Source organism: Scyliorhinus torazame, chromosome 14 (assembly GCF_047496885.1).
Source record: "Scyliorhinus torazame isolate Kashiwa2021f chromosome 14, sScyTor2.1, whole genome shotgun sequence".
NCBI lineage: Eukaryota > Metazoa > Chordata > Chondrichthyes > Carcharhiniformes > Scyliorhinidae > Scyliorhinus > Scyliorhinus torazame.
Genome location: NC_092720.1, coordinates 65050864 through 65072847, shown reverse-complemented (window position 1 = coordinate 65072847; position 21984 = coordinate 65050864). Strand labels below are relative to the sequence as shown.

The 21984-nt window shown below is 44.7% G+C and overlaps 1 protein-coding gene across 6 annotated transcripts in view; it reads right to left on the bottom strand.

Moving 5' to 3' along the window:
* Positions 1-21984, bottom strand: part of mfsd8l1 (major facilitator superfamily domain containing 8-like 1) — an 84486-nt gene that overhangs the window by 54508 nt on the left and 7994 nt on the right. For 4 of the 6 annotated variants that reach the window (XM_072474316.1, XM_072474315.1, XM_072474310.1 and 1 more), the window contains exons 2-3: positions 6964-7149; positions 4921-4983 (exon numbers count right to left, since the gene is read on the bottom strand). In XM_072474316.1, the coding sequence (XP_072330417.1) occupies positions 4921-4983; positions 6964-7149 (249 nt within the window). Of the gene's footprint in view, positions 1-4920; positions 4984-6963; positions 7150-7667; positions 7749-21984 lie in introns of all 6 variants that reach the window. The other 2 variants (XM_072474313.1, XM_072474314.1) reach the window with 2 other exon arrangements.

The following is a 21984-nucleotide window of genomic DNA, read 5'->3' as shown; positions in this document are numbered from 1 at the left end:
CTCCCACTCCACCCTATCAAATGCCTTCTCTGCGTCCATTGCCGCCACTATCTCTGCCTCCCCCTCCACTGGGGGCATCATTATCACCCCTAATAGTCGTCGCACGTTAACATTCAGTTGTCTCCCTTTTACGAACCCTGTCTGATCTTCGTGCACCACCCCCGGGACACAGTCCTCTATCCTCGATGCCAGCACCTTTGCCAACAATTTGGCGTCCACGTTCAACAATGAAATGGGTCTATAGGACCCGCACTGCAACGGATCTTTATCCCTCTTCAAAATTAACGATATCGTCGCCTCCGACATCGTCGGGGGTAGAGTCCCCCCTTTCCTGGCCTCATTGAACGTCCTCACCATCAACGGGGCCAACAAGTCCACATATTTTCTGTAATACTCCACCGGGAACCCGTCTGGTCCTGGGGCCTTCCCTGCTTGCATGCTTCCCAGTCCCTTAATAACCTCGTCCACCCCAATCGGTGCCCCCAGGCCTACCACCCCCCGCTCCTCCACTTTCGGGAACCTCAATTGGTCCAGGAACTGCCGCATCCCCTCCTCTCCCTCTGGGGGTTGAGACCTATACAGTTCCTCATAGAAGGTCTTGAACACCTCATTTATCTTTCCTGCCCTTCGCACCGTGTCTCCCCTTTCGTCTCTAATTCCTCCTATTTCCCTCGCTGCTGCCCTCTTTCGCAATTGATGAGCCAACAGGCGACTCGCCTTTTCCCCATATTCATACCTCCTCCCCTGTGCCTTCCTCCACAGTACCTCCGCCTTTCTGGTGGTCAGAAGGTCAAATTCCGTCTGGAGTCGTCTCCTCTCCCTGTACAATTCCTCCTCCGGGGTCTCTGCAAATTCCCTATCCACCCTTAAAATCTCCCCCAGTAATCTTTCCCTTTCCTTGGCCTCTTTTTTCCTTTTGTGGGCCCCAATGGAGATCAGCTCTCCTCTGACCACCGCTTTTAGTGCTTCCCATACCACTCCCACAGGGACCTCGCCGTCGTCATTGACCTCCAGGTATCTCTCAATACACCCCCGCACTCTTGCACACACTCCCTCATCCGCCATCAGTCCCACATCTAATCGCCAGAGTGTTCTCTGCTCCCTTTCCTCTCCTAATTCCAGGTCCACCCAATGTGGGGCATGATCCGAAACCGCTATGGCTGAGTACTCAGCTTCTTCCACCCTAGAGATCAACGACCTTCCCAAAACAAAAAAATCTATCCGGGAGTACACTTTATGGACATGGGAGAAGAAGGAATACTCCCTAGCCCTAGGTCTAAGAAATCGCCATGGATCCACTCCCCCCATTTGGTCCATAAACCCCTTAAGTACCTTGGCCGCTGCCGGCCTTCTTCCGGTCCTTGAGCTGGATCTATCTAGCCCCGGGTCCAGCACCGTATTAAAGTCCCCTCCTAAAATCAAGTTTCCTACCTCCAGGTCCGGTATACGCCCCAGCATCCGTCTCATAAATCCCGCATCGTCCCAGTTTGGGGCATACACGTTAACCAACACGACCTCCATTCCCTCCAGCCTGCCACTCACCATTACATATCTACCTCCGCTATCTGCTACGATGTTCTTTGCTTCAAATGCGACCTGTTTCCCCACCAAAATGGCCACCCCTCTATTCTTTGCGTCCAGTCCTGAGTGGAACACCTGTCCCACCCATCCTTTCCTTAGCCTAACTTGGTCCGCCACCTTTAGGTGCGTCTCTTGGAGCATAACCACGTCTGCCCTTAGTCCTTTCAAATGCGCGAGCACTCGGGCCCTTTTTATCGGTCCGTTCAGGCCTCTCACGTTCCACGTGATCAGCCTCACTAGGGGGCTACCTGCCCCCCTCCCGTGTCGACTAGCCATTACCTTCTCTAGGCCAGTCCCATATCCCGCCTCCGCGCTCCCGCTCGCTCCCCCAGCGTCGCACACCATCCCCGCCCACCCACTCTTTAGCCATTTCCTTTTGGATTTCCGCAGCAGCAACCCAGTTGTCCCCCCCCCCCTTCTCCCTCCCTCCTCCCCTCCCCGCTAGATCTCTTTCTAGCTTGATTGCTCCCCCCATATTACTTCCGTAAGTCAGCTGACTTCAACTGACCCCGGCTACTCCTGCTCACTCCTCGACCTCCCCATGTGGGGAACTCCCATCCGCCTTGCGCCTGTCTTCCCGCCTTATTCTTTCTGGTGCGGGAACATCCCTTTACCTGACCCGCCTCTTATGGCGCAGCTCCCTTTCCCCTCCCCCTCCCCTTCCCCATTCTCCAACTATGTCCCGTCTTTCCCCCCTCACCGGCGCCCACATTTCCCCAATGTCTCCCCCCTTCCCTGTTTACTTCTCAATTAACTTCCACCGTAACATTAACAATAACATTTCCTGCAGCATCAGTCCCTCAGTTCCGATCCAATTTCTCTTCTTTGATGAAGGTCCATGCTTCCTCCGCCGTCTCGAAATAATGGTGTCTCTCCTGATACGTGACCCATAGTCTTGCCGGCTGCAGCATCCCGAACTTCACCTTCCTTTTATGCAACACCTCTTTGGCTCGGTTGAAGCTCGCCCTCCTTCTCGCCACCTCCGCACTCCAATCCTGGTATACCCGTACCACTGCATTCTCCCATCTGCTACTCCGCACCTTTTTAGCCCATCTCAGGACCTCTTCTCTATCCTTAAGGCGGTAAAATCGCACGATTATCGCCCTGGGTGGTTCTCCCGCTTTTGGTCTTCTCGCCGGAATCCGATTTGCCCACTCCACCTCCAAGGGGCCCGTAGGGGCCTCAGCACCCATCAGTGAGCTCAGCATCGTACTTGCGTACGCTCCACAGTCCACTCCTTCCACACCCTCAGGGAGACCCAGTATCCGAAGGTTCTTCCTTCGCGCTCCATTTTCTAGGGCTTCGATCCTTTCAGTACACTTTTTATGAAGTGCCTCGTGCGTCTGTGTCTTAACCGCCAGGCCCAGGATCTCGTCCTCAATATCTGTCACCTTCTGCTCCACCACACGGAGCTCTGTCTCCTGGGTCTTTAATGTCTCCTTGAGCCCCTCAATTGCCTGTAGCAACGGGGTCAGCACCTCCCTCTTCAGCAGCTCCACGCACCGTCTCACAATTTCATGCTCAGGCCCCCATGTCGCCTGCGCTTTCTCCGCCGCCATCTTGTACTTCTCTCTTTCTGACCCTTTGGTCGACGATTCCTCGCGCTGCAGCCGCCGCCGCCGGTTTTTTCCTCCTTCGTTTGGGGGGGACTCCCTTCTCACACGCCCCACACCGGGTTGCGTCGTCGAAAAATTCCCCGTTGAGGCTCTTAAAAGAGCCCGAAGGTCCGTCGGAGCTGGAGCCGCCGAAGCGTGCGGCTAGCTAGGCATCACCGCAACCGGAAGTCCCTTCAGTGGCCTTGATGAGGTCTTTTCACAGTTGTTCCCTCTGCTGCTAGAATTCACCTTTGATACAGGCCCTCAGGTCAGCTTGCAGCTTTAAGCTTGCCCTTCCCCCGCCTGCATGCTGGAAGAGGCCCTGTTTATCCTGTAGTTGCAGCCAAATCTTTCACTGTTTCTGCGTGTGTCTGGCAACCAAGAGACATACCCTTCCTGGGGGACACTGTCGGGGGAATATTGCCGCCTTCTTCCCACACCGGGAAATGTCAAACAAATGCCGTGGGGGCCCTGTAAAAGAGCCCAAAAGTCCGTTCCAAGCAGGAGCTGCCGAATATGCGACCTAGCTCTGCATAGCCGCACCCGGAAGTCTCCTGAATGCCATTATAGACATTACATTCAGTTGTTTGACTGTTGGCTTATAAAGTATCCTACCTGGGTAATTATGCAGAATTGCTTCTTGAAGCAATTTTGTAATTGAAATTATAGCAAATAATACAGTATTGCTGGAGGAACTGTCTGCGGTTCTAATTTATTAAGCTCACCACATCCAAATATGGCAGTTGTAAAGAGTGAGCATTATACACACACCCAAATTAATTATTTTATACTAATTGGGTGCTGTATTCTGTGCATTTTCTGCCTTGTTATAGGCCAGGGTTTAGAGAACCCCAAAGTGTATCATGGAGTTCACCTGACCCACAACTTTTAATAGATTGTGGTCTGGGGAGCACACGGCCCATTCTATAGGTGTGGTACAGCAGAAATGGAAAAGTATGTTTTTAAGCAAAACAATGTTTATTTTATGAATTCAAGTTAACCTTTTTAAACCAAACAGTGAACATCTTAGCAACCATTAATTCAAATACAACCCCCAAAGAATACAACACTAAGTAGTCCTTAATAACCTCCCAAACAACATCCAGAAGACAGAAGAAACACCTTTTAACAGAAGCACATTCACTACTGAGAACATTCATAATTCTGAATTCACCAAATGATCAAGAGTCTTTTGATGGCAGAGAGAACAGCAGTACACCTGCTTGGTCTGGCTTCAGCTCCAACACTGAAAACAAAACTAAAACACACCCTGCAGCCTGCTCAAAAACAAAAGTAAAAAGCTGACAGACAGTCCAGCTCTACCCACTCTGACATCACTGCAGTAGTAAACACCCATTTCTTAAAGGTACTCTCACTACAGATATTTATCTACACACCCATTTATAAACACCCATTTCTTAAAGGTACTCTCGCATGACAGCCTACTTATTTAAATGTGATACTGTATTCTAATTTTCCTTCCAAATCAATGATATTGCAATAATATACTTCACTCGCGTTTTCCTTTACAAAAAACAGGAAGAGATGAAGACACACATCGCCAACTTCTTTCAAATAAATCTGTATTTAGAACCCCAAATTTCACCCAACATCTTGAGGGCATGAAAATTACATTTTTATAGGAGAGTTACTGTACATATACAATAAAACAAATCAAGATATTGAAGAAAGATGAAGAGAAGTTTTCCTGGTCAATAATACAGCTGTTGATAATTCAACTTACCTGCTACAAGCCGACTACCAAGTAGTAACCATTTTGAATAACCCATGAAGTACATAAAGTTGCCTAGAAACAAAGGTAATTATTTTAATCCCAAAAAATTATATTTTGCCTTTATTACAATTCATCAAAATACTCTTGCAGCCTCTCTACAGTTTGATTTGGAGGTTTTACAGTGGGTAGCTGACTAACAGTCAAAAAACTGAATACTCTCAAAAAGGTAAGAAAATACCAGAGATATACACAAGATCAACCAGCTGTGGAAAGAGAAAGCTTTGGAAAGAGAAATGAGAAGGGAATTATTTTTCTTTTTTGAATGGGATTGATCACATTGGCAACATCAAGTCACACTAAACTGTGTCTGTTCCATTGAAGGATATCAACCAAAATTCTTCACAAGTCATTCACTTTCAGTTACTAACTGCCCACATGTACATTTCTGGCATCTATTAAAACACAAATTGTTGGCAATTTCCGACGTGTCTGGAAGCATCCATGGTGAGGGAAACTAATGAACAATTCATGTGGATGATCTTTCATCAGAATCAAAAAGCCTGGATTCAAGGAGCAAGTTACATGGGCAAAATAAGGAGTTACAGGTTCCGATATAAGACCATAAGACATAGGAGCAGAATAAGGCCACTCGGCCCATCGAGTCTGCTCCGCCATTCAATTATGGCTTTTATTTTCTCATCCCCATTTTCCTGCCTTCTCCCATAACCCATGATCTCCTTATTAATCAAGAACCTATCGAACTCAGGACGGTAGCACAGTGGCTAGCACAGTTGCTTCTTAGCTCCAGGGTTCCAGGTTCGATTCCCGGCTTGGGTCACACTCTGTGCGGAGTCTGCACATTCTCCCAGTGTCTGCATGGGTTTCCTCCCACAGTTCAACGATGTGCAGGTTAGGTGGATTGGCCATGATAAATTATCCTTAAGTATCCAAAAAGGTCACATGGGGTTACTGGGTTAGGGTGGAGATGTTGGCTTAAGTAGGGTGCTCTATCCAAGGGCCGTTGCAGACTCGATGGGCCAAATGGCCTCCTTCTGCACAGTAAATTCTATGATTCTATTGAGTTTTAACTCAGTGTGCCCCAGTTGGCTCGAATGTGTGTCCCTGGCTGGATATCACCTTGACTGACAGGAGTGGCTTCAATTAGGCAGGGAGCACTCCAGAAGCAGGCCCCAGGAACAATAGGTCTGATCCACAATCATGAGATTGTGGCTCCCCATCCAAGGGGCCATAGTTTGGAGGGTGACAGGGGTCTGATAGAGGGGTAGGAGATGGGGACCAGGGAGGGTAGCACTCCTATTCCTCCTGTTACACAATCTGTACTATGAAAATATTTACTTCTCCCTGAAGCTGTCCTCACCTCACTTCAGCTGTCAGGTTTCCTGAGACCTGCAAAACCCAGCCATCCACAGTAAAACCTCTAAACCACACCGCAGAGAGAGGCTGCAAGTCTCATTAAAAGATTTAAATTCTTGCCTTGGAAAATCTGGAAGTGTAAACAAGTTAGGGTCAGGGTTCAGATCTTTAAGATGACCTAACCCACCGATTTGGGAGTGCTAAAATCAGCCACTTGATCAGATTTCTCTCATTCCCAAGCAATGCTCTCTATTGTGTACTTTTTGAACATTACAACTGATTCTGCACGAAATACCTCTTCTACAAATTACTGTCGTGCAAACTGGGTAGAGATGCGGGCCGGAATTCCCTGTCCGTGGGTTTACCGGCGGCATGGGATCTCTTCAATGGAAAGTCCCATTGACAAGTGGCGGGAAAAGAGAATCCCGCTAGCAGTGAACGGCATGCCGCCGAGAAAAACATGGTTGAGGAACCGGAGAATCCAGCCTAGGATTAGAAGCAATACATTTAAAATAGCTGGTGAAATATTGTACAAACTTCCACTACCTGAATGCAATCAATGCAGCTTTTGTCTCCCGCTACATTATCCCACCCACAATTGTTCTCTGCTTCTGAACAGCCACCACTATTTACTGCATCCGTCAATGGACAAAAAGGACGGGCAGAGAGTTAACTTACCTGCAATCTCAAATAAATTAGCAAACAATATGATGGCTTTTGTCCTCTGTAGTCTATCTGACACATGTCCAAAGATGGGGCTTGCAATCAGCCCACTAAAACTGAACGCAGATAGCCCCAGGCCCAGAAAATAAGGTTCAGCATCAAGAGTCTGAAGATACGCCCAGATTGTTGGAAGTATCACAGCTGAAAGAACAAATAAAACAAAACATTTTAGATTGCACCTGGTTACAACTGGATTACAAAATCACAGAATTGTTACTGTACAGAAGGCAGCCATTCGGGCCATCGTGCTTACACTGGCTCCACGAATGCTCTATTCCCTTTGTGCCATTTTCCCATCTTCGCCCCGTAATCCTGCACACTTTTCAGATAACAGTCTCATTCCCTTTTGAATTCTTCAATCAAACCTGCTTCATTTTCACTACAAGCATTTCAATTTAGGTAACCAATGCACCTTCAGTGATGTTGATCGTGTTAAATCTTAGCATTTGGGTGAACCTATTACTCGGTTGCCCAGATGAGAGTCGGAGGTGCTATATTTCGGAAAAAAAACTGTGAAAGACCAAACTGGAGCTGATCTTCACACTTTTATAAGCATCTATTTACAGACCGACACATTACAAGAATACACTTCCAAACCCAAAAGCACATCATCAGTCTATTTAAAGCAGTACTAATGAATCCTTAGTTACCCCACTTACATAACATTAAAAGAATCCTTCACTCTTCTTTTGTTCGTTCCCAGCATTTGTTTCAAGTCACCAAGGTTAATCTGTAATAAACTTTTCACACTCGCTCACATTAGAAATGATTATCTAAGTAACATAATGGATATGCAACCTTCAATATGCCCATTGTATGGACTTTTACTTAATATTTTTGCCAAATAGAATCTCACATCCATTGCCTCCACAACAGCTATTGTTTCAACAGCTAAAGTACTTTTCATAAATCTGTTTTATTTTCTTCGGTCCATAAGCCACATTTCCCACACTCGGTGATAAGACACATTATGAAACCAGCTGCTCTAGAATACCCAACAGGAAGATTAGCATGTGAAACATCACTAAAAATGACTAGTTTCATGTTCTTGGGTCACCCGAGGATTGGAATTTAAATACGCAGTTCTCCATATTTGATTTTTAAAAATTAATTGCTCTTAGAACATCCGTGACTTTGGGCTTTTCATTGTCACACACTACTCCATTACATCAAAACTAACATCTGATCTAGTCTGACCACCCAACCAGCTCAACTGACCGACCAATCTTTGCAATTACTTTGTCTCATTTTTGACGTAACGTCATATCTTTGTGATGACTGAACATGATTAACCAGGATAACAATAACCCTCCTGGAATAGGATTGTTGATTTAAATTAATTCCAGACCTACTAGCACAGTGGTTAGCACTGTTGCACCACAGCGCCATGGTCCCAGGTTCAATTCCTGGCTTGGGTCACTGACTGTGTGGAGTCTGCTAGTTCTCCCTGTGTTTGCGTGAGTTTCCTCCGGGTGCTCCGGTTTCCTTCCACAAGTCCCGAAAGACGTGCTATTAGTTAATTTGGACATTCTGAATTCTCCCTCCGTGTACCCGAACAGGCGCCGGAATGTGGCGACTAGGGGCTTTTCACAGTAACTTCATTGCAGTGTTAATGTAAGCCTACTTGTGACAATAATAAAGATTATTATTACTCTGTTTAATGTCTAATCCAATTTATTTAAAAGAGCTACACATTTGACTTAAAATTGTAACGTCTACTCCAATCTAATTAATACTTCTCAAATTCCGCAGCAGCATCCCATAAGAAATCATCAACATGCCTTGTGACGATACCGGAAATATTTCCTGTTGCTACCAATAAAACATTGCAAAACCTACTTTTAAGTTGAACACATTCAATTTTCAGCCAAACAAATTTCACTGAAACAAAATTGCAGCCTGGAAGCATTCTTCAGTCCACAGATGCATTTATTTTGTTTCTATAACTTTCCTTCTGCACTTCCTACCTCTTTAGGCAATTTCAAAAACTCTTCTCTCTGAAAGGTACTACCCTGCAGAAACACAATTATTATGTTCATTGAGCTACACATGTGGCCATAAAAGCTAAAAAAAATGACATTCTTTTCCAGCTGTGGCAGTGTCCACACTAACATCTGTATCATCCAGTCATTCTTCAAAACCCGTAACAACCAGTTGACAAGTTCCATCTGTAAGTACTTTCAGTATAAATCGAACTCGAAGACAAAGCTGCCTCAGAATAAACTCCAAACTCTTGCCTTTCCTCTATGAATTTGTCACCAGGTTTATTGGCAGCCACCAAAGATGTGCCACCATGAGGACATCTGCTTCTAGTTTTCTCAAAGCCTATTCTGCAAACTTTATTTCATTATCTAATCTATTTAAAATACAGCATCTATGTGCACTTTGCACTACTGTGTGATCTCTTCTTATTGCACTATTGGAAGGTCCTCCTGCAGTAGAAGACATATACACAGTGCTTTCACTACCACCAGACATCTCACTCTGCCACACAACCAATGATGTATTTTTGAAGTGTAGTCACTGTTGTGAAACGCAGCAGCCAATATGCATTCAGCAAACTCCCGATTTTCCCTACGGGAGCGGGCTGGTTGTAGTGCAAACATTTGACGCATGACACGGATTGTGTTTTTGGCCTCTCGTGCTATTCACTGGCCTCGTTTCACTTGAGCAAGAGCTCAACGAGGCCGGAGAATCGTGCCCATTATTATTTATATCGCCTTTCTCAGACTTCTGTTTATCATGTGGCCTTTTGAAGAACCGTATTCTCAACTTTGGGAAGTTCACCACAATGATATGTTGAGTGTCACCTGACGCACCTATTAACTATAAGCGCTTTCCTGTGATTCATTGATTCATCACTGTTGTTCCAGTTCTGTTGTCTGCTGTAATCGCCAGATCTGGTTCTGCTTGTTGTTAATCGTTCCATTGTATTGACTCTTGCTCCCAGTATCTGGACCATTTTGAAAGTTGGCGGTCATTGAGCGCTCTATTCTTTGTGTCACGGTTATGTTCCATGAAGGCTGAAGGAAATGATTGTGACCCCAGGATCTTTTTCAAGGCAGCAGATATCTGATCCAAAATGATCTCCCTCCCTTGCAGGCATCAGTCCATATAAGACAACCTAACATAATCCAACAATTTAAACACTAGTACGCAAAATAATACCAATCCTGGAAATCAGAACTGAAAACTAAAAGTGCTGCAAATATTCTGCAGCATCTGGGAAGATAGAAGTACAGTGTACCTCAACAATCTTTCTCATCTGAACTTTCATTCAAGAACTTTAGTAGAAAATCCAAACCTCCTTCATTATCCAACTGACAGGCATTCCTCTCACAAAATACTTAGGGGCTGATCTACCGGTCACGTCCCGTTGGAATCAGAGTGGAACAAGGCCGGTAGACCTTGGAAGAGGCCTTCCACGGGGTTCTTGACGGCCGTTACACCTCACGAGATCTTCTCGCGAGATGTTGCAATCTGGATCGCGCCCATAATGGGCGGGACACAGTCTCGCACACGGAAACTCTATTAGCCGTGCTGATGGCCTCCCAGCATCTACCGGCCTCACCAAGATCTCACTAGGTGCCATTTAGCACTAATCCCCACAAACGGGGAGCAGGCGGAATGGCACACGAGGAGATCTCCCTGTCGATGAGGCCCACGGGTAGACGGCCTCCGCCAGCCTGCCACCGGACAGTGCCACCTGCTAGGCTGGCAGGACACTTACTTACTTTTCATTTCATTTCATTTTCATTTCACTTTTCATTTAATTTCACACTGCCAGGAAGTCAGGCTGGAACTTTGCCCACGCTGGGGATCGGGCCCGGGGGTGCACTGCTGGTCTGAGGTGGGGTGTGGGGGGCCTGCTGAGGACCCTCTTATAAATGAGTTGGGGGGGGGGGGGTCCAGCAGTCGTGTCGAGGGGTGGGGTTGGGGGGGTGGGGGGTTGAGAGATCGGGATGCCATTTAAAAATGGTGTCCCGATCTCTTCCTGCACTGAGGAGCTCCATTAAAGTGCAGCCTCAGGGACTTAACCGGCAGGGCCCCAAGTAGCAACAGAGTGCTGTCAGATGGCCGGGTCATTCCCAGTACAATCCCGCTAAGAATGGATTCTGATTTTTTTTCTTTGGTTAGATCACGTCCATTATTTCTGATTTTAGTACTTGAGAAAATGACAATGACAAGGCCATATTTTATTTTAGGCAGGGACATATACCCATAGCCACTTCATTCTTTTACTGGTTAGATTCCAGGAATATCAGAGAATAATCATTACACTTATTCTGTCAGTTTCAAAAATGGCCACAAAGATCACAGTTTTCCATCTAAACATGTATTTTCTCAGTTTCCAATCCTCACCTTCAGGCAACCAGCCTCTGCTACAATGTTATATGCCAGAAAGTCAATTGCTGAAAGATAGACCAGAACTAATCTTCACACAATTTCATATTTATTTGTAGAGTTGCACATTTCAAGGAAACACCTCCTAACTGCTTGTTTTCACAGTTGCAGTCTGTGTCTATTTATCGGGTCGGTTTAGTTCAGTTGGCTAGACAGCTGGTTTGTGATGCACAAACAGCAGCGCGGGTTCAATTCCCATACAGGCCATGAAGGTCCCGCCTTCTCTACCTTGTCTCTCGCCTGAGGTGTGGTGATCCTCAGGTTAAATCACCACCAGTCAGTTCGCCCCCTCAAAAAAGAAAGCAGTCTAAGGTGATCTGGGTCTATGGTGACTCCTTTATCTTTAGGGCCACAAGTAAACCCCCAGTTAATGCCCAAAATTGGAATTCAATTGACAATGTTTGTGCAAAAGAGGGAAAAAGCAGAACAAACGAGCAGATAGGCGGAGAGAGAAAAAAAAGTGAGAAACAGCATGCGAGAGGGAGAGGAAGTGTATGGACAAGAGCAAAAAGGGGAGAGGGGAAGTCTAGACAGAGAAAGACAAATAGTGATCAAGGGCAAGAAACAGCAGGTGCATGAGAAAGGAAAAAAGAAGCAGTAAACAGAGGAGAGAAAAAAAAGAGAAATAGACAGGAGCTAGCACAAGCAGGGCACTAGACTAGCATGCATGAGCTCTTACCTCGCATACAAAGGAACGGTACTAGAGACAAAAATAATCAGAGGCAGGAAACACCAATGTTTTGTTCATAAAGCAATAGGATCACAAAAGCAATTTCACATTTTAGCTCATTAATTGAAACAAGCCATAGATAGACATAGAATTTACAGTGCAGAAGGAGGCCATTCGGCCCATCGAGTCTGCACCAGCTCTTAGAAAGAGCACCCTACCCAAGCCTACACCTCCACCCTATCCCCATAACCCAGTAACTCCACCTAACACTAAAGGCAATTTTGGACACTAAGGGAAATTTAGCATGGCCAATCCACCTAACCTGCACAGCTTTGGACTGTGGGAGGAAACCGGAGCACCCGGAGGAAACTCGCGCACATACGGGGAGAACATGCAGACACCGCACAGACAGTGACCCAAGCCGGGACCCTGGAGCTGTGGAGCAACTGTGCTAACCACTATGCTACCGTGCTGCGGTACCATACCGCATCTACTTAATTAAATTATCACATTGAATATGTATTTCAAGTTTCAGATACAGTGTAGTGCATTGTGGGTTCACTACCAAAGCAATTTGTAAATTAAAAATGATAGCTTTAAGAATGAATTTGTGGAAGCGCCTCAATGTGCTGATTAAAGTAGCCAGATGATGTTTATAATAAAGCACTATTTCTGCAGAAAATTTAAAAATTGGTATATTTCTGCAAAAAATGAAGAATTAGTATCACTATTGGTGCAGACACAGGATACCACAGGCCTTTTAAGTTCCAAGTCGTTATCTTCACTCCAGTTCCATCCAAGTCCAATGACTGTTGTGTGCCCATTGCACAACAGCCTATTTTAAAACACTGCTTCATGGCAGTGAACTTAAAATTAATGATTTGATCACATTTCTCCAATATTTACAAGTCAGAAATTGTATAGAGTATACAAACATTGGGCTGTGAAAAATTAGGCAATTAAATTCCGCCTTGTAGACCCCAAAAGTATTTGTATTTAAAAATTAACTGTTCGATTTTGAGATCAGCTATTAATATTTACCCGAAATGAAGTAAACCATTCAACAACAGGTACAAAAAATAAAGGTGGAATGGAATAGGAAAATACTTACACAATGCATTGTTTTTAAATATCACCCTACTTTTTTAAAGTTCAAAATCACAAAAAGCTGATATGTTGTCATATGTCTACAATACATCAACTATTCCATTGTAATGTAGACCAATAAGACCCGAACATTAGGTTTTGCTCACGAAATGACAACATCAAATCAATTTGGTCTTTTGAAAAGAAAATATAGTCGTTACTGGCCACAATTCATGCATACGGCACAAGCTCAATAAGTATTTGCATTGGGCAGGCACAGTAACACAGTGGTTAGCACTGTTACTTCACAGCGCCAGGGACTCAGGTTCGATTCCTGGCTTGGGTCACTGTCTGTGTGGAGTCTGCACCTCCTCCGAGTGTCTGCGTGGGTTTCCTTCAGGCGCTCTGGTTTCCTCCCACAAGTCCCAAAAGACGTGGTTAGGTAATGTGGACATTCTAAATTCTCCCTCAGTGTACCCAAACAGGTGCCGGAGTATGGCGACTGGGGGACTTTCACAGTAACTTCATTGCAGTGTTAATGCAAGCCTGCTTGTGACACTAATAAAGATTATTATTATAAAAATGTCAGGGAACATCAGAACATGCCTGGTTACCAAAACACGTTTTATTACTTAATTGATGTTTAAGATTTCCTTGAACAAATTAGTGGGAAAGAAAATACCCTCAAGGATTCCTTCAAGATAGATTTTTATAGCAAAATAATGCCTTTCCTCAATAACCCCAGCACCATCCGCAATTTGGCTGGTTCCAAATCAAGTTACTGAGTACTATTTACATCAGATTTTGTTAGATAAAACAAATTTATGAGAAAGACGTGCATCACAAATTTATGAGAAAGGCAGCACGGTAGCACACGTGGCTAGCACTGTGGCTTCACAGCGTCAGGGACCCAGGTTCGATTCCCTGCTGGGTCACTGTCTGTGCGGAGTCTGCACATTCTCCCCGTGTCTGCGTGGGTTTCCTCCGGGTGCTCCGGTTTCCTCCCACAGTCCAAGATGTGCAGGTTAGGTGGATTGGCCATGCTAAATTGCCCTTAGTGTCCAAAAATGTTAGGAAGGGTTATTGGGTTATGGAGATAGGATGGAAGGGCTTAAGTGGGTCAGTGCAGGCTCGATGGGCCGAATGGCCTCCTTCTGCACTGTATGGTCTATGTTCTATCCTTTAGCAAGCTGTAAATGCAGATAATCCGAACAAATGCTGTTTATAACATCTAAATTGGTATCAAGCAAAAGATAAAGTTATGTAATTGAAGGAATTAATAAGCCAATTGTGAGATTACTATTTCCTACTATCCTACCAGCAACTAATCTATAAAGGGGATGAGGAAGGGAAAATATAGCATTTGTGGAAGTTACAAGTATATCTCCAAAAATTCAAGTGAATATCTCACTTGTAAAAAATAAAAATCACAATATGTACACTTCTCGTGGTACAGGAACCCATTCAAGAGGGGGGAGCAAAAAGACAAGTGGTAGCTGTAGGGGATTCTATAATTAGGGGGATTGATGGCATCCTTTGTAAGCCAGATCGAGAGTCCCGCATGGTATGTTGCCTACCCGGTGCCAGGGTGAGGGACATCTCTGATCAGCTTGAAAGGATTTTGGAGAGGGAGGGGGAGGATCCAGTTGTTGTGGTCCACGTTGGGACTAACAACATAGGTAAGACTAGGAAAGAGGACCTGTTTGGGGATTATCAAACACTAGGGACTAAATTAAAGAACAGGTCCTCCAGGGTTACAATCTCTGGATTACTACCCGAGCCACGTGCCAATTGGCATAGGGTTGAGAAAATTAGAGAAGTTAACACGTGGCTAAAGGAGTGGTGCGGGAAAGAGGGATTCCATTTCATGGGGCATTGGCATCAGTACTGGGGCAGGAGGGACCTGTACCGTTGGGACGGTCTTCACCTGAACCATTCTGGGACCAGTGTTCTAGCGAATAGGATAAATAGGTTGGTCACAAGGACGTTAAACTAGCAAGTTGGGGGGAAGGGAAGTGTAAAGCTATGGACAGTATAATGGTTAATGGAGATCAAGGCAGCAGGTTACGTGACAGGTTATTATGCAGAGATATGGGTTCAACAGACAAGGAAAATTAGGAGAATGGGCAAGAGGAAAAATAAATTGCGAAAAGTTACTGATCAAGGTGTTAGGATTCATAACAAAGACATAAAAAACAGCATAAGTGTACTTTACCTGAATGCTCGTAGTATACGAATTAAGGTAAATGAGTTGATGGCGCAAATCATCGTGAATGACTATGATTTGGTGGCCATTACTGAAACATGGTTAAAAGATGGTCACGACTGGGAGTTAAATATCCAAGGGTATCAGACTATACGAAAGGATAGAATGGACGGTAAGGGCGGTGGTGTAGCTTTGTTGTTTAAGGATGGCATCCGGGCAATAGTAAGGGATGATATTGGTGCTATGGAGGACAAGGTTGAATCAATTTGGGTGGAAATCAGGAATAGTAAGGCGAAAAGGTCACTGATGGGAGTAGTCTATAGGCCACCAAATAGTAATAGGATGGTAGGGCAGGCAATAAGCAAAGAAATAACGGATGCATGTAGAAATGGTACAGCGGTTATCATGGGAGATTTTAATCTGCATATCGATTGGTTTAACCAGGTTGGTAAAGGCAGCCTTGAGGAGGAGTTTATAGAATGTGCCCGGGATAATTTCCTGGAACAGTATGTAATGGAACCTACAAGGGAACAAGCGGTCCTAGATCTGGTCCTGTGTAATGAGGCAGGATTGATTAATGATCTCATAGTTCGGGATCCTCTTGGAAGGAGCGACCACAATATGGTGGAATTTAAAATACAGTTGGAGAATGACAAGGTAAAATCAAGCACTAGTGTTTTGTGCTTAAACAAAGGCGATTACAATGGGATGAGAGAAGAACTAGCTAAGGTAGACTGGGAGCAAAGACTTCATGGTGAAGCAGTTGAGGAACAGTGGAGAACCTTCCGAGCGATCTTTCACAGTGTTCAGAAAAGGTTCATACCGACAAAAAAGAAAGACGGTAGAAAGGGGAAAAAAATCGACCGTGGATATCTAAGGAGGTGAGGGAGAGTATCAAACTGAAGGAAAAAACATACAAAGTGGCAAATTTTAGTGGGAGACTAGAGGACTGGGAAGTCTTTAGGGGACAACAGAAAGCTACTAAAAAAGCCATAAAGAAGAGTAAGGTAGACTATGAAAGTAAACTGGCTCAGAACATAAAAGCAGATAGTAAAAGCTTCTACAAATATGGAAGACAAAAAAGAGTGGCTAAGGTAAATATTGGTCCTTTGGAAGATGAGAAGGGAGATTTAATAATAGGAGACGGGGAAATGGCTGAGGAGCTGAACAGGTTTTTGGGGTCAGTCTTCACAGTGGAGGACACAAATAACATGCCAGTGACTGATGGAAATAAGGATATGATTAGTGAGGACCTTGAGATGATTGTAATCACTAAGGAGGCAGTATTGGGCAAGCTAATGGGGCTAAAGGTAGACAAGTCACCTGGCCCTGATGGGATGCATCCCAGAGTGTTAAAAGAGATGGCTAGGGAAATTGTAAACGCACTAGTGATAATTTATCAAAATTCACTAGACTCTGGGGTGGTCCCAGAGGATTGGAAAGTAGCAAACGTGACACCACTGTTTAAAAAAAGGAGGTCAGCAGAAAGCGGGTAATTATAGGCCGGTAAGCTTAACTTTGGTTGTAGGGAAAATGCTGGAATCTATCATTAAGGAGGAAATAGCGGGGCACCTGGAGGGAAATTGTCCCATTGGGCAGACGCAGCATGGGTTCACAAAGGGTAGGTCGTGTCTGACTAATTTGGTAGAATTTTTTGAGGCGTTACCAGTGCAGTAGATAACGGGGAGCCAATGGATGTGGTATATCTGGATTTCCAGAAAGCTTTTGACAAGGTGCCACACAAAAGGTTGCTGCATAAACTAAAGATGCATGGCATTGAGGGTAAAGTGGTAGCATGGGTAGAGGATTGGTTAACTAACAGAAAGCAGAGAGTGGGGATAAATGGGTGTTCCTCTGGTTGGCAACCTGTAACTAGTGGGGTCCCTCAAGGATCAGTGTTGGGCCCGCAGTTGTTCACAATTTACATAGACGATTTGGAGTTGGGGACCAAGTGCAATGTGTCAAAGTTTGCAGACGACACTAAGATGAGCGGTAAAGCAAAAAGTGCAGAGGATACCGGAAGTCTGCAGAAGGATTTGGATAGGTTAGGTGAATGGGCTAGGGTCTGGCAGATGGAATTCAATGTTGCCAAGTGTGAGGCTATCCATTTTGGGAGGAATAACAGCAGAATGGCTTATTATTTAAACGGTAAGATGTTAAAACATGCTGCTGTGCAGAGGGACCTGGGTGTGCTGGGGCACGAGTCGCAAAACGTTGGTGTGCAGGTGCAACAGGTGATTAAGAAGGCTAATCGAGTTTTGTCTTTCATTGCTAGAGGGATGGAGTTCAAGACTAGTGAGGTTATGCTGCAATTGTATAAGGTGTTGGTGAGGCCGCATCTGGAGTATTGTGTTCAGTTTTGGTCTCCTTACCTGAGAAAGGACATATTGGCACTGGAGGGAGTGCAGAGGAGACTCACTAGGTTGATCCCAGAGTTGAGGGGATTAGATCATGACGAGAGGTTGAGTAGACTGGGACTGTACTCATTGGAGTTTAGAAGGATGCGGGGGGGATCTTATTGAGACATATAAAATTATGAAGGGAATAGATAGGATAGATGCGGGCAGGTTGTTTCCACTGGTCGGGGAAAGCAGAACTAGGGGGCATAGCCTCAAAATAAGGGGCGGTAGAATTAGGACGGAGTGTAGGAGGAACGTCTTCACCCAAAGGGTTGTGAATCTCTGGAATTCCTTGCCCAGTGAAGCAGTGAGCCCAGTGAGGCTCCTTCTTTAAACGTTTTTAAGAAAAAGATAGATGCCTTTCTAAAGAATTCAGGGATATGGTGTACGGGCCGGAGAGTGGAGCTGAGTCCACAAAGATCAGCCATGATCTCATTAAATGGCGGAGCAGGCTCGAGGGGCCAGATGGCCTACTCCTGTTCCCAATTCTTATGTTCTTATGTACTGTGCTCACCCCAGCCCAACGCCGGCATCGCCACATCCCGGTAAAGTAGAATTCTATGCTTTCCCCAACAGATTTCCTTGGTGGCCTACGCCATTTCAAGATCACTCTGTATCGAGAAATCAATGAAGGCGGACTATGACTTTCCGTGGAGGATTCCCGGATTTTGGTTTCTGTCGTAGTGACCGGTGGGCCTGGTCTACCTCAGGAGTGTTAAGGCCCCCTCCCCCACCAATTTCTCTAACATCTTCTGTGGCATTCGTGCTTTCGATGCCCTCCGGTAGCCCAACAATCCTATGATTTTGGCGCTTGGACCTGTTCTCTCGGTCTTTAACCATGGCTCTTAAAAGCTTTTGGGTCTCCGCCATCAACAATACCTCGGCCTCCAAAGAGATAATCTGGACACTATGATCCGAGACCGCCTCTTCCATCTCACGGAACTTCATGCCTTATGCCTCCATCCGCTACGCCACCCCCTCCAAAGTTAAACGAAGGCGGGGCCACCGCTTTCTCGATTTCCCTAGAAACATCTTCCGCATCCCACATCGGAAGAGAGACAAGCAAGTACAAATTTGCTTCCTTTCATTCATGGAGTGTAGGTTTGCTGGGTGGGAGGAATTTGTGGAGAACTTCTAGCTCCCTGGAGGGAATGTTTTTAGGTATTTGCAGGTACGGAACTTTGTGCGAGAGGAACTCTTTCATTTCAGCAGTTGCCGGCACTTTTACGGATAAGGTGCTGTGCCTTGATGAGATAGGGGAAGGGGGAATATCAGATATTTATGGGCAGTCGTTGGAGAAGGAGGGGGCTTCACTGGAAGAAATAAAGGGAAAATGGGAGGAAGAGTTGGGGAGTATTTTTGAGGAGGGGGGGGGGAAAACGAGGTTCTGCATAGGGTTAATTCTACCTCCCTGTGTGCAAGACTGAGTTTAATTCAGTTTAAAGTGGTACACAGGGCACACCTGACTAGGGCTCATATGAGTGTGTTCTTGCCGGAGATACAGGATAGATGAAAGTGTTGTTCAAGGGGGCTGGCGAACCACTCGCATATGATTTGGTTCTGTCCCTCAAGCTCTGGGCTTCCTTCTTAGAAACAAAGTCAGAGATTTGGGGAGTTAGAATAAAGCAGTGCCCAATGGTAGCAAATTTTGAAATGTTGGACTTGCCGAGGCTGCAGGAGGGAAAGAGGGCTGGCGTATTGGCCTTCAGCACTCCGATAGCCTGGAGGCAGGTCTTGCTCAGGTAGAATAGTCGACGTCCCCTAAGTCGAAGGCGAGGCTGTGGTACTTGGCGGACGTCCACCACTGGGGGATCGGAGGAGGGGTTCTATTCGAGGTAGATGCCGTTCATTATCTTCTTTGAGGAGCGGATTGTTATCAGTAGATGGGGGGGGGGGTTCCGGATAAATAAGGGAAAGGTGGAGCTGGGTTGTGGGTAGTTTTATAAAAATTATTTAAAATCTATTTGTCCTTTCTGTAAGTTGTAAAATTTAAAATTTCCTGAATAAAAATATTTAAAAATAACTGTATGGGGAGAGGCTAGTTCTTCATCCAATAGTCAAAAATGACAGTTCCATCTATGCTGTGAGCCACGGAGGCCTGGTCCATCTAACATTTAGAGACATGGGAGACTGCAGATAATTTCCTCTAAAACACACGGTTTTGTGCTTTCACTGAACCAGGAAAACACGTGTTCCCGGACATGGTCACCTGAGCAATGTTTTGTGTGCTAACTATTAACTGGATTTGACCTATAGAGTTACTAACATTGGATTCTGCTTGGGAACAGGAGTGTCTCAATGAGTTCAGGAAACATGAGTATATTTTGGGAACAAGAGGTAACTTCAGATGAAATGCTGCGTTTAGTTATTCATCTACTTAAGTGTCATAGCGCCATTCCTTCACTTCATTCTATAGCAGGATCACAGATAATAATGATGCCTACTGTGGTTGAACAGCCGATAGAAACCCAGATGTAGAGAAATTGCAAACAGACCCTCCGGAGGGTTTTCCTGATTGTGTAGTGACAAGATTACAGGCTCAGAAGTTAAGACAAAAGAGGGAGGAGTTGCGAGCACAGGATGAGACAAGTGAGATCAGGTTATCTGATACGCTCTTCAGTGAGCTGAATAAAGATGAAATAGTCACAGGGAATGAGCAGATGTGTTTAATTCAAAAAGACTGAACGGGACTTGTGAGCTGGCAAGGAATAATTTAGAGACAGCACAGCATGGAATGAATGCAATGGCTGTTAGGACAGCACAGACTCAGTTTTGTAACAAGAGAAAAATGCTTGTATTATTACTCGTGTCAGGCAAACCAGATTTAGTGGGCCACATTAAAAGATAGTTGAGAGAAGTAAATTATCTGATACGCACACCAGATGGACATAAACCGCACAGTGTGTCATATCAATATGCTTCAAGAGTATTGAGATAGAGGAGATGAGGGCAAGCAGGAGGTCTTAATAATAAGGAAACAGGGAGAAGAAGGGTTAAATTCAGACAGTGACTTCCCTAAAATTCATCTGGGTAATGAGGAAGCCCTCAAAAACTCAAACAACCGGTTAAGTTATCATCCAGATAAGAGCCGGAGCAAATTGAAAAGAGTTGCCACAGACCAATATATGTATTTTTGGTACACATTAGGTAGAACAAAGATAGCAATACAAGGGGACACAGCTCCGATAAAACAATATCTATATAGGTTAAATCCAGAAAAGTTATCATAAGTACAGAAGGAAATTGAATATGTGATCAAAAATACATTATTTGATTTAGTTCTAGTGATTGGAGCTCCCTTATCATACTGGTGCCAAAACCAGATGGAACACAAAGATTTTGGATGGACTGCAGGAGAATGAATACTGTCAGTAAGAGGGATTTGTTTCCTATTCCACATTTGGCTACCAAATTGTATCAAAAGAGTTGGACAGTCTAAATTCATCATGAAGGCAGACGTGCTAAAGAGCTATTGGAAAGTACCTGTGGCCGAGACAGCAAAGGAGATCTCTGCATTCGTAACGCCAAATGGAATATTAATAAATATTCCTTATTAATTATTGCCTCAATGGCTGGACTGGTTCCTCACTGGGTTGTTCATGGTTCGTCACATTCTTCCAAACCAAAATACACCACTAAAAACCAGTGTTTCAAGTTATCCTCCTCACAGGTAACACGATATACCACATTTAACAGGAAACTGTCTCAAATGCTATTATCAACAAGAGTCTTGAAATCTTCTTAAGAGATGTTTCAACACTTGAATAAAACAGCATGGTGATACCCAGCATGCATTTCATATTGATTTTCCCTGGCAATTAGCCACTGCCATGATCAGAAAAAACAATTACGCATTTTTAAATGAAACACAAATTCCAATTGATAACACTGAAAAGAAAACAGAAACCATTAAAACTCACTGGAAAGATAATGCTTTCTGCTGTAACACAACTCCTAATTTTCCATGTAGCTTTACTCAATCTTGGGGCATCATGATCTTGTAACACAAAACTACAGCCAATGGTGCATTTGCACGAGTTGAATGCTTTTGGAATAAAGTATTTTGCTCAAGAATTAAATACCGGAGGAACGCTTATTTAATATTGTGAATGTTCAGAACTTGAGTGAACAAAATTATGAAATGAGCTAAACAATCAATCAGAATTAAAGGTTGCACAAATTAAGACCCAAATAGAATAAGGCAGGGTGGG